The sequence below is a fragment of the Alexandromys fortis genome, unplaced genomic scaffold (genome assembly GCF_014885135.2).
Source record: "Alexandromys fortis isolate MF-2015 unplaced genomic scaffold, M_Fortis_MF-2015_v1.1 scaffold_85, whole genome shotgun sequence".
Lineage (NCBI taxonomy): Eukaryota > Metazoa > Chordata > Mammalia > Rodentia > Cricetidae > Alexandromys > Alexandromys fortis.
In genome coordinates, this window is record NW_026067975.1 from 3,779,858 (window position 1) to 3,795,802 (window position 15,945).

Here is a 15,945-nt window from a genome sequence, read left to right on the forward strand (position 1 = left end):
CCTGAGACATCATGTTGTTCTCCACTGTCTTAGGTAGGGTTACTATTGCTGTGGTGAAACACCCTGACCAAAACAACTCAAGAAGGACAGGGGTTATTTGGTTTACACTTCCACATTGCTGTTTATCACTGAAGGAAATCAGGACAGGAGCTCAAGCAGGGCAGGAATCCGGAGGCAGGAGCTGATGCAGAGGGCATGGAGGGGTGCTGCTTACTTGCTTGTTCCTCGTGTGGCTTGCTCAGCCTGCTTTCTTAAAGAACCCAGGACCAATAGCCTAGGGGTGGCCCCACCAACAATGGGCTGGGCTCTCCTCCATCAATCACTAATTGAGAAAATGTCCTGTAGATTTCCCTGCCTATTGCTCAATCTTACAGAAGCATTTTTTTCAATTGAGGAACCTCCTCTCTGATGACTCCAGCTTGTGTCGAGCTGGCACAAAAACAAGCCTGCACACCCTCAGTGAGCTTCCTCTTTCATTATAACATATAAGAGACCCATGCCATTCCTCTGGTGCATCCTGGCATTCTTTGCTGGAATGGCAACTCATGGCTGGATTAAGCTGACAGCAGAATCACCAGTCACCACTTACCTTCTGATGTGGTTTCCCCAGCATCATTTTTACAGTAATCATGACAGGAAAAGTTTGAGCCCGATTCTGATTAATTAAGCCTCTAGCTTTAACCATAAGAAACACTGGGCACTTGGGGACACCATAACTAATTGCATGCCATCTTCAGCTATGTTTCATATAAACTACTACCAAACCAATAACGGCAATAGGAAAAGTGAACTGAGGATATTTAAACAGTGACTGGAGGTTTCATATTATTAAATTATGATCACAAATAGCTGTAGCTTTATAATGGCACCAAGGGTTGCTTTCAGGGTATTTACATACCAAAATAAGATACTTGACTTTAATGCGATACCATCATAATAAACAGGAGTGGATGGAGAACCTGTGCTCATATTTGACTCCTAAAGGGTGGTTGGCAATCATATTTACTCTGCTCCTTACCCTTGACATGTTTAGAAAGTTCCAGAGCAAACAATTTTAAAAGAAACTTTAAATCATTTAATTCAACAGATAACTTTTGAAAGAAGATATTTCAAATAGAGGCAAACTTAAGGACAACAGTTCTGAATGGCTCTAATATCAAGAGAAGCAATAACAACTTTAAAAAGTCCCTTCCACTATGGAGATTGCTTTCTGTCTAATTTCTCGGGGGCTATCTGATAGCACCTATTTCTTTTCTTTGTCTTTCTTGACTTTCTGTTTAAGTCACTTGCAGATGTGCCAAAGCCTGCGATGAGGAATGAAGAATTACTGCCAGGGAGACTAGATGACCACCTGTGGAGAAACCGTCCATTCCAATGCTTGATTCTTCAAAGAAAGAAATGCATTATTTGAACAGTTACCTGGATCTGTAGCAGACATCAGTGACCCAAAAAACAAGCAGTCAGTGAAATGGAAGTCCCCGCTCTTCAGCTGGCCAGCATGCACCATGGCCTTCACAAAGCCATACATAATTAACCTGTAGAAGAGAGACAAAGGGACCTTCAAACATCAAGCTGGAGCCTGCGCAAGCCTAGGCTGTCTCAGAGAAGAGTCTGATGTGCTTCCTGGATATGTATCATGTATAAACCACCAAACCTGCCAACTCACGGCTACTATGCTATTCCCGCTCTGAACAGTTCGTTCACTGAATGTCACAACCCATTCACCTAGCGAGTGGCAATGGAGTATTTGCTAGCCTATGCCATGGAAAATAAAGTAAGCTTCAGGGACGTCAAAAAGTGCCCAACGTGGCACAGCAAATCATGCCTACAAACACAGGAGCTGTGCTGCCATCTGGAAATGGATTTCTTTCCAGTTTCTCTTGTTTTATCTGCTAGGAGTGCCTGGAAAGGGTTCAAAGTTCAAGTCTGCCACTGTGGTGAGAAGACTACTCACTGGAAGGAATTCACATCTGGTACTGAAAACCTGGCAAATGCCTGTACTGAGTCCTGAGGTGGCTGAGAGTGTATTCTGTGAGCTAACATTACTCTCATGGAAAACCTGAAGCACCTCTCCAGGTGAAAGCAGAAGAGATGTGGGTTAAGGTGCCCGTGCTCCTGCGAATAACACATCACTCACGTGCCTTCTGTCAGGAAACTTAATTAAGCTCATTCACCAAAATGGAAAAACAATAATCTGAAATAAAATTAAGAAATGAAAGTACAAAGGGTACTAGCTAAGAAGGGAAAGGAGGTCAGCTGGAGAGGAAGAGAAACAAGAGAGGGTAATATGACCAAAATACATCAAACACATTTATGAAAATATCATTATGAACCCACTATTCCACTTAGATAACATGTGCTAGTGAAAACCTTAAAGTTTGTATTTATTTATTTAAAGGATTGGTCTTTTTGCTTAAACCCTAACAGAGAATATAGAGATGGGTGAATAGGCGCTCAGTACCAATATAATTTAAGGCCAGTAACAGTCCTGAGGAACTGCAGGCCACCCAGTCTCTAGACAGATGCTGAGATCCTCACGTGCACTTGAGGTTTACTTTTTAAAAAAAAATGTGCTGAGGTTGTGAGCGTGACTAAGAAACGGCTAAATATCAGCTAATAGAACCTCACGATTTCCACAGTGATACTAACACTTTCAATTCTCTTAAGAGAACTACCTCCGCAAGGAGATAGTTCAGACAGAGCTGCATTTGAACAGCCACTATCACATTCAAGACATGGGACTCAGGGTATTACCAAAACCATCAAACCTTCAGGACCTTGATTCATCAGACAGGGGAAGAATAATGGCCCATGGAGACTTTAGAGAATGCATAAAACAAGCAACCTCTGGTGCCCAGTGCTCTCGGCCCTCTCAGGGAGCTGCTTCCCTACTGCTCCTGGAAGGTGGAGATGGGATTTGTTTAGGTGCTTTAATTAACATAATCCGCAGTTGATCCTGTAAGGTCGACAATATTTGTACAGTGTGATGCAGTGACTTATCTAATATGACAAATTAAGTAGGATAAATGGAGACAGCCTGGTTCTGACGCCGGGGATTTTAGCCACCAGAAGGTGTTGCCTGAAGAATGGCTTTATGTTCTCCACTATACTGATAAGCTGTGTTATGCAATGGACTCTTAGCCATGGCATGAAGGAACCACTCTAAACAGTCCAAGGGGCAGGTTTGGAATATCCTTAAAATCTTGAGGCTGACACCATCCGCTGGATTGAACTTTTGAGTGGATCCACATTGAACTTTAGATAAGACATTCAACATGACTTGCAGAGTATGGATTCCAGGGTGGGAATTGAATCTTAACCAGATCGAATGTACTTAATATTGGTAAACACTGTTGCAGTAGGGGTTTGACCACAGGAGCTATGAAGAGGCACATATTGGCTACTAAATAAAAAATCTCTTACCAGACCCAGGGAAGCTTCATTCAATTTATTTTGTTGCTCTTGTTCAATATGTATTTTTGTTGACCACCAACTCTATCAGGTCTTTGTTAACTAATAATTAACAAACCAAAACCTGTGCCTTCATTGACCATATGGTTTAGTGGTATGAACAAAAATGAAAATAAGCAGACATGTAAATAATATCTGTCACCAACATAATTCCCTTGGTGAGAATCTGCCAGTATGGTCAGTCCTGTGACATTTTGGACAATTACATCCTGGATAGAGGAATGGTCTTCATTATTCTTGCTTTCAGCCCTTTTCACATCCTGGCTTCACAAAGGTCCTCTCTCATTTGAACTGTGCTTCAGACACTGAACTCCAACACACACAGAAACACAATAAACATCACAAACTGATTGCATCCCTGAGGTCTGTATCTACTAGCTAATTTTAGAGAAGAAGAAACTCAGAGTTGAAATATACTTACTGCATATTTTTTCAGAAGCCATGAATTTGGATCAGAGAAAAGTACACACACACTTGCTACCTGCTTAGTAAAGCTAAGAGGAAGCTAAAAGTCCTGTTTATACAATTGCTACAAACAAAACTGATGTCCTTATATAAGTCAATATGGCAATTCACCCTAAAAGTACTGTTAAGATAGTCTGTATTTCATCAATTTTTTCTATGGATTAATATCAATAAATTATCAAATCTGTTCTGAAATATATATATTCTGTTTGTTTCAGATCATAAGTACTTATTACAGCAACAGTTCAAAAAAAAGTTACAGCATATATGGCTGACCAATACTCAACCATTAAAATTATATGCAAAAATATTTGGGTATAGAAAATTTATTATGAAAACTTAATAAATAAAAAATTTAAAATTTCTGAAGTTGAATAAATTTAGGCATCAGGTGTTATCACCCCAGGCCAGGCTCTCCTGGGTAGTATAAGGAAACAAACTGAGCAGGCCCTGATCTCTTCTTCAGTTCCTGCCTCCAGGTGCCTGTTCTGACTTCCCTTGAAGTCTAAGCCAAATAAACCCTTTTCTTTTATCAGACTGGTTGTTTTGCCAACTTGTCACAAATTAAAATCCCTTGAGTAGGGACTGTCCCTGAAGGAACTGCCTTGATGGATGTGCACTGGTCCACCCTGACTATGGGTGGCACTTTTAGCTCCTTATCCAGGTAGCTAGATGGAAAATCATCTCTTGCTGTCTTGGCTTCCTATCACACCAGTGATTTACCTCGCTGTTGCTTCCACGGCTGATGCCTTCACTGATAGCAGAGGTGAAAGCCTGAGATGGCAAGCTTTCACCTTGGGTTAGGGACCAGCAGCTCTCCAGGCACTTTCCAGGTCTCTAGCACCATGCTCAGACTACAGAGGTCCCAGCCCTGAGGATTGAGTAACTGCCAGCTATCTCTCCAATAAGAGACAGCTTTTTTGGGACAGCTTTGGATGGTGAGGTGCCTATCCTCAAGCATCGAGAACCAGGTTCTCAAAGTCTCAGGTGTGATCTGGCTCTCATTATTGGTGAGGAACAAAGGAAGCCCTAAGTGTATGAGATCCTGAGTGGGTGTACGTTGTTGACGTAGGCACAGCCAATATCAAGGATGCCAACTCCATGGGAATAGCAAAGATTTCCCCAGGTAAGACCATGAGGGAAATAACAAAACCTTCCTTGGGGGTTCTAAATGTGAGGACTGATAGTATGTGCAGAAAATGCTCACCGCAGTTTTCTCCCCAGGGTGTTTTCAGACTGAAGACTGCTCTCATGTGAATCCATGCTATATTTCAGGAATGCTGTGGTTTCTCTATCTGAGAGCCCAGACCATGGAATCCCAGCTTTCTGTCCCTGGGTCCATCTGCCTGTCTTTTCTTCATTCCCTCCGTGCCCCAGTAGGGTCTCAGTCCCCACATCCTACTCCCTGACTACCCCGCACCCAAACACCCCTACCACCCCATCCCACCCCTACAACTCCCAAAGTTCCTTTTGGTCATGGTCTTTGTCATAGCAACAGAATGAAAACTAGAACAGCACAGGATCCATTATTAGTGTTAATAGCAGTTACATAAAAGGAATTAAATGTGAACTTTTCTTCTGCTTTACTGCATTTTTCCAATTCTTTTAAAATAATGGCCGTGGTAGAAACAAACAACAATGTACATTAGTGAGTTCTGTTACAGACAATAGATAGTCATTGTGCTATTTAATCCTCACAATCCTCTGAGGAAGGCATCGTAATTATCCCCTTCACAAATGAGACACTCAAGAGTCACAGAGGTTAAATAGTCACACAGTGAGCCGCCATCGAATTGAATCGGGGTGGACAAACACAAACGCTCAGCGCAGCTTTGCAATGCTCTGGAATACTGAAATCAGTGTGTGGGTGGAGATGCACGCACATCTGCTTTAAAAATGTAAATTAATAATTTACTCCAGATGAACTACTGGACAAAAGTAATCATAATCACAGTTACTTCCTTGAATTAGCATATAAATACATAAATAAAGCAATGCAGAAATGAAAATCTCAAAACTGAACCCAGCATAGTATGAACTCAATGTGGTCATTTTTACTCCTACTGATCTAACAATAGTCTCACTGCTAACGGCAGTAAGTTATTCTTATTCTGATCTTCATATATTGACACGCTATTGTCATTGCTACACTGTTATTAATAAGACAGTTATGATTATGTAACAGGGAGGTTAAAAAGTGAACTCATTTAGCAGTCATATATTTTCACAGAGGGCTGTCTTCTGTCAGCCCTTCACAGAAACCGTTTCCGGTGTCTCAGAATGGCAAACCCGAGTTAGAGGTCGCCACTGGTCACTGAAGTGGCCTCCCAAGTGAGGGGTGGGCAGTGGCAGGAGCTGCCTCATTAAGCATAGCTGTTGATAACACAGATTTCAGTTTGGGCTCTCAGAAGCACGCTGCCCACGGGTGCTAGCCCTTGGACAGTGGAGCGCAGGTGCTGTGGAGACCGCAGGGTGGGAATCTGCGGGTCACTAGAAAAACAACATGGCAGAATGTCACTTGTGCTAATGGAGGGCACTGGGCAAGGGGATTTGGGAAAATGCTCAGTGCACTTTACTGAGTGCTCATGACGCAAGTACAAATTTTCAATTTCTTCATCGTGTCTCACACTCTCTAAACTACATACCTGAAGGCATGCTGAAAAAATGTTTCGAAACAAAAGGTTCTAGAGCATTCAGTTGCTTGGATAATTTCAAAATATGTCATTTTCATGTCCATATTTTTAAAAATTTCTCTCTCCTTCTTTTCTCTTCTTAAAAATAACCATTACCAAACTATGTCTATATCACCAAGAAAGAAGGTTTTTGCATTGAACCCTTAATGGCTAAACAAGGGAAGCAGGGGTTATTTTTATTAACATTCTGCAGGATCACATATCTGCCTGAGCACAAGAAACAGGCAGATATAAATTACTCACTAGTGAGGAAATCTGGAACCCACAGGCACCAGAATCAATGTGCACATGAATTTCTGAACCTTTATTTAGAAATTTATTTTTTTACAATTATGTTTATATGTACCAGGCTTTCTTTGTGGGGGCACTGACCAGCTCCCAAATCATGACACAGAGAATTACTATTAGTTTTGAATGCTCAGCCTAGCTTAGTCTCATTTCTGGCTAGTGCTTTTAACTTAAAGTAACCTGCTTCTCTTTATCTACCTTTTGCCTCCAGCCTTTTTACCTTTCTTTCTGTATGTCCTTCTCTGTCTTTGCTGGCTGGTGGCTGCCTGACAGACCCCAGGCATTTCCCTTTCTTTCTCTCTTGTTCTCTACTCCTTCTCTTCTCTCATTCTTCTCTTATTTATTCTCTCTGCCTGCCAGCCCCACCTATCCCTCCCCTGCCTAGCTATTGGCTGTTCATCTTTTCATTAGACCAATCAGGTGCCTTAGGCAGGCAAGGTGAAACAGATAAAACACATCTTTACATAATTAAACAGATGCAGTACATCTTTACATAGCTAAACACATCCTCACATCATTAAACAAATGCAGCATGAACAAATGCAACACACCTTTACACTGTTAAAGTCATATTCTGCAGCATAAACAAATGCACCACATCTTTACATAGTTAAAATAATATTCCACAACATGTATATGTGTATTTCTGTGTGTAATTATGTACATGTGAGTGCAGCGACCTGTTGAATCCAGAAGAAGATGTTGGGCCTCATACATCTGGAGTTATAGGCAGTTGGGAACCACTCAGTGTGGGGGCTGTGAACCAAGTCAGGTTATCTGGAAGAACAGTGCCCTAAGTTGTCTCTTCAGCCTATGGATTTCTAAACCCTCTGCCTAAATGTTTCCTTTTGAATTCGCATATTTTCCTATTTATTTGTTTATGTGCGGTAGATGATGCCAGTATCACACTGTTTTTACTGGGCCTCCATTCGATAGCCATGACCCACTGGAGAGCTCACATGCTCTTACTGCTGTGCTGCATGGGCTTGGCTCTTCTAGCCAATTTTATTCATTTCCTTCCTCAGGAATTCATTAATTTGAACACTAAATTTCTTCATTCAACAAATAATTACAAGTAGATATTACTCCTGTTCTCTGGGAGATTACACTTAGAGTGTGATTAGCCCATTTGTAACTTCCATTTTATTCACAGTGTGACTAAGTGCTCTAGAGAGAAGACAGCTTCCATGCACAGCTCTGAGTGCTGGGGAAATCTGAGGGAGCTGTATCTTACAGAAGTTCTGTTTTAGAAATGTTGAGTCTGTAGTAAGTAGTGAGATAGGCTGCTGTGTGTCTGAAATAGTTCAGTGGAAGGTTTGCTTCAGACTCGGAACTGAGAGCACATATTTGAGGTGTATTCGTCTAGCCTTGGCTGTAGATAAAAGTCTAGAAAGAACATGCAGGAGAAGGCCCATGACGGAGGCTCAGGGACCCTGTCACTTCAAAAGAGTTAAAGAAGAATGAAGAAAACAGAGAGGCTAGGACTCTGTCACCAGAGATGAGAGCTTTACAGGAGTCAAAGGGAGAAGATGTGCTAATGAGGTCAGAGAAGTTAAGGTGTCAAGAGGACCAATTAATTAGGGCCATTAGAGTGTAAAGTGAGACCACAGCGGGTAGAAAAGAGACTGGAAAATGAAGAAATTGAGACAAGTTGCTCCCAGGCATCTTGTGAGGAGGGGACTCACGTTTTCTCCAGACAGAGCGCTGGGGTGGGACATGAATCGATTCCAGATCAGTGGGATGCTTTGAAGATGTCCATGTCTCACTGGGGTTCACAAAGAAGAGCTTCAAATAGCAATTTTTGCTTCATTATGACTAGGTACATGAGATGGCGAAGTGGACTCTGGATGGCAGGATTATATGTACCTTTGGGTGTCTGTGGGACCATGTGGCTCTTATGGGTGTCAAATTCATAGGCCTCTCCCCCGTCACTGTTTGTCATGTTCCATGATACTAGTAAGCATTTTCTTTCATAAAAGCCTCAAATCAGGAGCAGAAGGAGAGAGAGCACAAGCAAGGAACTCAGGACCGCGAGGGGTGCACCCATACACTGAGACAATGGGGATGTTCTATCAGAAACTCACCAAGGCCAGCTGGCCTGGGTCTGAAAAAGCCTGGGTCAAAACTGGTCTCGCTGAACATAGCAGACAAGGAGGACTACTGAGACCTCAAGAACAATGGCAACGGGTTTTTGATTCTACTGGACCTATTGGTTTCGTGGGAGCCTAGGCAGTTTCGTGGATGCTCACCTTACTAGACCTGGATGGAGGTGGGTGGTCCTTGGACTTCCCACAGGGCAGAGAACCCTGATTGCTTTTTGGGCTGACGAGGAAGGGGGACTTGATTGGGGGAGGGGGAGGGAAAGGGGAGGCGGCGGTGGGGAAGAGACAGAAATCTTTAATAAATAAATAAATTAATTAAAAAATATAATAAAAAAATAAAATAAAAGTCTCTGCTGAGCCCTGTAAAAATTACAAAACTAGTTCAACACATGGTTTCTACCCTTAGGAAGGGAGAAGTCTCCTGAGACAGGAGAAATCATAAAGGGCAGCGTTGTGCCTGTGAGAGGTTCAAGCTGGCAGAGAGATGCTTGGCTTTGAGGACTTAGAGGGCTTGGGACAGGCTGGGAGAGTCAGCTGACCTATCTGTTGAACCTGAATGATGCATCCAGATAAGGATCCTGTTTAGAGAGCCCCAGCGCTATGTGAGCTTTCAACTTCGGATTGCTGTCCTGAACTGTAAATTCTGTTTTATTCAAGGCAGTTTCTTCTTGACATAAGAAAAGCAAGCAAGCAAGTAAACAAACAAAAAAACCTTATGGACAAACAAATAAAACTCAGCCACTGGTAATCTTAGAGCCACCACCATCTGCCACTTACTACTGGGACATGAGATAGGCCTGTTCTGTGTTGAGCTCCATTTACAAATTCTTTTTATAACTTTTTAATTAAAATACAAGGACATCATCTCTCTTTATTCCCACTGCTACCTCTCCTTGCCTACCCCTGTGCCAGCTCATGGCCTCATCTTTAACTATTGTTGTTACAGATGCATGTAAATGAATAAACATGTGAATATAGCCTGCTGGGTCCTTTTAGCATTACCTGAATGTTTACATTTTTAGAGCTAAGCATTTGGTATTGGATAATCAGTCAGGGCCTCATTCCTAGGAAAGACTAATCCTCCCTCTTGGCAGTTAACTGTTTGTAATCCTTCATCTAAGGGTAGGGACCTGTGGGATTTCCCGCTTGTCCACACTGGGATGCCACAACTGGTGCTGGGATTGTTCGGGTCTTGTTTAGCCAGCCAAGCTGTTGAGATTTATGGGTGCAGCTTCCCTGTCACAGGTGAAAGGCACAATCTCATGTGAGACTTCCTGGTCCTCTAGCTCTTACAGTCTTTCCATCCCCCACCCTCTTTCTGCAATGTTCCCTAAATTTTAGGTGTAGTAGCATTTTTATAGATGTATCAGTTGGGGCTGAGCATGCTCCCATAAGGTGTTACTATGTATTTTTACTAGTTGTGGTTTTCTGTAACAGTCTCCTGCTGCTGCCCAAAGAATCTTCTTGGATAAGGTGTGAGATCTACGCTTAACTACACTTTAAGTGTTTAGAATGCAGTCAGGAACAACACTGGTGTAAGGAAGTGGAAAAAGCAGATTCCCCTTTAAGATCCATGACTTCACTAGCCACCTGTACTTTTAGGTTTTCAATTTCAGACATGATTTTTCTTTTATTAAGCAGGCCTTCAATTAGATTTCTGTTGGTTACTGCCAAAATGTAAGTGTCATTATCACACCCATTGGGGATCTCTGGCCATGCTGGCCATTGTTGCACTTCACAGCCACCACAAATGGGTAGGACTATTAATTACATTCCTCCCTTAGCACAGCATCTTGTGGTAGAATAAAAACCAGCTTCAGGAAGGAGGCTTTCTAGTCATCTCCAGCACAAATCCTCAGAGCCCAGCGACTAAAGCTTGTGATGTCTTCAGCAATAGGGACTTACTTCAAACTTCTATACGGCAACCATAGGCAGCAGCAATGCCCTATATTGTTCTGGGAGTCTCCTGGACTCCTCTAGACAACAATTCAAAGGAATTTCTCATGTCTGCTACTGAGGGTTTTGCTAAATATTCTATGGCTCTTGGGGGGAGTATTATCACCCCATATGTTATACTTTCACTGAAACTTGTGTGTGTGTGTGTGTGTGAGTGTGAGTGTGTGTGTGTGTGTAAGAGAGAAGAGAGAGAGAGAGCACTCAGTTGGACAGCCATCATGGTTCTCATTTTATAAACAGATAAAACCAACAATTAATATAAATGAGATTTTAAAGCATTTCCTTTTTACTATTTTTTATTAAGAATGAAATTTAACATGGCTGTGCCTTAGTTTCCCCAGCGTTAAAGTCCATCACTGTCTTTTGTTTCTGGTGAAGACCATCTTATCTATATCAGGGGTAGATATGCCCAGAAGGTGTTTTTGCAGTTGAAGGAGTCCTATTTCATGATTTCCTTCCAACCGATCCTATATGTAGTTTTGTGTGGATCTACCACTACCCACTTTGATTTTTCAAGAGGGAAAAATACTGCAGACAGCAAGCTGTGATAAAATACATTGCTATTTAATCCTGGATCGGATCCCAGTCTGTGACCTTGAGACTGCTGGAAGAATGATGAATTCATTTTTTCTTGCGCCTGACTCCATCCTGTCACTCTCCTGGCCTCTTCTGGAAGCTTCACTCATTCTTGCAGTTTTGAGCTAGTTCCTGCGGCTACAGAAAACTACATAGTTGCCTGTCGGGGAGCAAGACTCCCTTCTGTGAAGTGCCTTAAGTCTCTTGGAAGAAGGATGATATAAACCCTAACACGAATATGAAATGGGCATAATTGCAATACTGAATGTTGAAGAGAATAGAAATCTGGTCCAAAGCATGAAATGCATGTAGGCAGAACCTGACAAGGCATCCTGGTTTTATGCTCATCACATCCCCTGCCTAGCATAGTTCTCAGCCATTCAAATGTGAAAAGGAGCTGTTGCTGTCCAGCACGGAGCACACCTGTCTCTCACTGTCAGTGATTGCAAGTATACGTGTGCAAGGCAGAGAGGAATCCTGAAGACAACACAAGTTCAGCCACACTCACTGAAGGACCGCACGCCCTGAGAAGGGGAATTGTGGTCAGGGGGAAGAAGGCATTAGGTTGCTTAGGATCAGACATGATCATGGGAGAAAGAACAGAGACACAACTTAGAAAAGACAAATGGCTGTCAAAACAATAGAAAGTAATGTGTGTGCTGTGGATAAAGTTCAGTGACTTACCCTGATTCACAGGGTCACAAACTCCTCCACATATTAGAATTATGTAAAGACTATGATGACAAATATGAACCGTGTGAGGCTATGATACTGGCTGACTTCTGATAAAATGAGGCAGACTTTCTGTAGGTGGCACCTAGTATCATAAAGTTAAAGTTTGTTCTTTGGTTTAAGATTTTCTCAGGGTCCAACACATGTTTTCTAAATCATCACTTCTTGTCCTCCGATGTTTAAGCCAAATACATGGAAACAGAGGGCTTGTGTGGGGTCCAAGATTCTGCATTTCTGATACAGTCCTTGTTGGTGTCATTGTTGCTGGCCCTAAGCCACACTAGTAAGACACCCTAAATTAGAATACATTGTTCTTAGAGCACATTAGTAGTAATAGATGGACAATGTCTCCTTTTATTAGGTCACATCTGATGTTGGCCACCTGCAAGGTTCTAAGAAGTTTGTAGAACTTGCCAAAATAAATCCTCAAGATTTTCATTTTAAATATTGTAAAAAAAAAAAAACCAGAAGAAATTCTTTGTTTACTAAAGAAACATGTTTATGCTAATTAACAGAATAATGTAAGAAATTTGGGTGTTTTGGACCCAATCATATCAGCTTAGATTATCTGATGTGAAATATGTGTGTGTACGTATGTGAGTACTGTGTGCAATACATACAATGCATACATAGCTATGCACATATCCTCTGATGAATAATAATGGGAAGCTTTCCAGAAAGATCTCAAGTGGAGGGAGTCAGCAAGATATCTGTGTGGATAAAATGCTTGTCTCATAGTCCTGGTGACCTGAATTCGGTCCCCAGAACCTAATAAAAGTGAAAGAAGTAACCCTATGTTGTCCTCTGCCTTCCACATGTATCATGGCATGTGTGCCCTCACACACAATTATAAGGATAATAATTTTAAGATGTGTTTTTGAATAAAATTATAAAATTCACCCAGGCAAAAGCAGAAGAGAGGCTGTGAATGAACCTGTGACCATTGGCCATGACTTTTCACCTTTGAAAGAACATGCTTGACCATCATCTCATTTGTTTTCATCCTGCTGGGAGGGAGGGAATCACCTCCTACCGTCCCCCTTGCACAGGCGAAGGGACCTGTCACAAGGTGTGCTGAAGTTCTCCATCCTTATTCTCTGCTCTGCCATCTTTCTCTAAGAGTCAAGCTAAAGCACTGTTTGGAACCAGTTGTTTAGAATGAGGGGAGAAAGAAATAGCCCAGTAATTTGGTCCAGAATCAACTCTTACAGAACAATAGGGATCAAGACCTGGTCAGGTCAGTGACTTAGCTGAAGCCACATTGAAGCCACCTGGCAGCAGAACCAGGGATGTGATTTTTATTTTTCCTAAATTCACCTGAACTGGCAATCCAAGTCAATCCCCTGAAGCCTTTCTCAGCAAAAGGGAAAAAAAAAAGCCTGTGATTTGAATATAATTTACCTAATATATCATGCACCGGGAAGTTTCATCTCGTTTCGTAGTCTCTAATGCTTATTTCTCTTTTCCAGCTGTACCATTTGGAACCCTGAACACCGCTGGGTATGACAGAATGAAAATGACAAGAAAAGGCAGCCCTCTGAATTTTCCCCAGTCAGATCAATAGCCCAGCAAGCAGTCAGCTGGTAAATAATGCAGATGTGTAAAACATATTTAGTTCAAATTAAGACATCATGTTAGTTGCACTTTGATTGATGACCTTAAAATATGTTGTCATTATTAATGACAAGATAGAGGGAACAATTCATCTTGTGAAAGATGAAAATCAAACAGGATTTCTTTGCCCCGCTTCGTTTTCAACTGTGTCAACGGCCTTTGAAAGATTTGAAATCTAGAATGGAACGCTTGAAGAAGCCCGTTTTGCTTGTGTTGCACTAACACAACCTGTGGCTTGAAATTCCTTTGAGGGTATGGGGTGAACTTCTTTCATAATAACTCAGTCCACTTTTCAGAGTGGACAGAGTTCTCTGAGTCTAACAAAACATCCACTAGCCAAATGGAAAAGAAATTGCCCCAATACTTTAAAGGACAACAGCATCTAAAACATCTTTTTTCATCTAGAAATGATTTCACAATGTTCCTGAGCTTTGCCATCACCACTCTTGCTCGCCATGCCTAGCAACCCAAGTATCTATTAAAGAAGGTCTATCTAGACTTTGTTCCCAGATGCTCCTGACATAATAGAAAGTACCCAGACTAATGTTAGACACACAGGAGACCAGTGAACAGATCAGTCATGGCATTTTGGCCTATCATCCAATATTATGGTCTGTATATCTCCAGACAATAGATAAACTTACCCTTATCCCTTTATTCCATGTCCACTCCTCCCCAACCCACAGCTTAATGATGGCTTTGTACTATTAGGTATAAAGGTAAAGTGTTCTATGAGCCTTCGTCTGGTCTGAGTTGAGACTTTTGATTCAGGCACAATGCAGACTGTGTCTACATGAAGTGTCTGCAGATGACGGCCAAGAAGAAGCAGGTCTACAGTTGGTTTGACTATCTAACCACTCCTTTGTTTTGAAGAACAAGGAGGCCTATTATTTAGCAAACCTAATTTGATTTAAGGATATAACTGAAGAAAATATTGATATCTTTACTTTGTAAAAAACAAAATTTTAAGAGAAAAAGTAAAGAACTGTTTACATACAATAAATTTTGAATTCAGTGCTCAGTATTTATGTGTTCAACACTATGTGGCAACGGTGGGATGCACAATGAAAAAAAAAAGATAATGGACAGTCTAGTGGGATAACAGAAAAATATAGACTGTTAATTAGGAAGCCTTGGTCTTTGACTAGAGGCAGCTACCTGTCTCTCGTTGATTTCCTTGTAATATAACAAACACTATAATAATCTATGTGGTTGACCAGGAGCTCCTGCTGAATGTTTCAAGCCTTTAGTTCCATTTTTTCCCAGATGCCACTTTTTCTGGGAAGCACAAAAGACTACTTACTTAGCATTCTCTCACCAGGAAACTATCGGTCGAAAGAAGCTCTATTTTGGAGGCTGCCTGGAGACATCATTAGGTAGATGTTTTCTACATGAAAGCACATATTTGGTCTACACTCATCCTTGAAGTTTGCCAGACCTAACTGGGAAGAGATGACTCTTCCAGTTGACTTTATGTTGGCTCCGGAGGGATCCTGGGGTAAACATTCATCAAAATGAACACTGGTCCCAATACCACAACCACAAATCTTAAATCTTCCTGAGTAGAGTGAGCAAGGATACCAGCAAAAGGGACAAACACAACCTTGCCAGGGAGTCACAAATAGCTTTGTTAGTTTAGTCATTCACACAATCAAAATTCAAGAAAGTCAGATTCATTTGGATTTCTGTAGGAGGTAGGAGTTTCCTTCCATAACTGAATTGAAGTAGCTCTTAATTATTCTACAAACCAGATACTGGGTTCTTCTACAAAGATGTACATCTAGATGTGGGGAGGGGCAAAGTGAGGAGAAGGGATAAGTGACTTGTAAATTAAATTAAAACTCTGACAGTTTATATCTTTATCAAAGTCTGAAGAAAAACAAAAGCAAGGAGAAAGAGAGGAACAAAGACAATTCTGCAATTGATAATATTTTCTAGCATTTAGTTATTTATTAAAACAAAATAAACACAACCTTCATCAAACTGAAATCCAAGCACAGGCCAATGGTAACCAGCATTCTTTTGTTCCTTTTCCTAACCTGACAGCA

At 41.4% G+C, this 15,945-nt stretch overlaps 1 protein-coding gene across 1 annotated transcript in view; it reads right to left on the reverse strand.

The window, feature by feature from the left end:
* The window catches only part of Slc9a9 (solute carrier family 9 member A9), a 548,379-nt gene that overhangs the window by 402,244 nt on the left and 130,190 nt on the right, over nucleotides 1-15,945 (reverse strand). Inside the window, exon 5 of the mRNA XM_050157298.1 lies at nucleotides 1,420-1,535. Within this exon, the coding sequence (XP_050013255.1) occupies nucleotides 1,420-1,535 (116 nt within the window). The remainder of the gene's footprint in view (nucleotides 1-1,419; nucleotides 1,536-15,945) is intronic.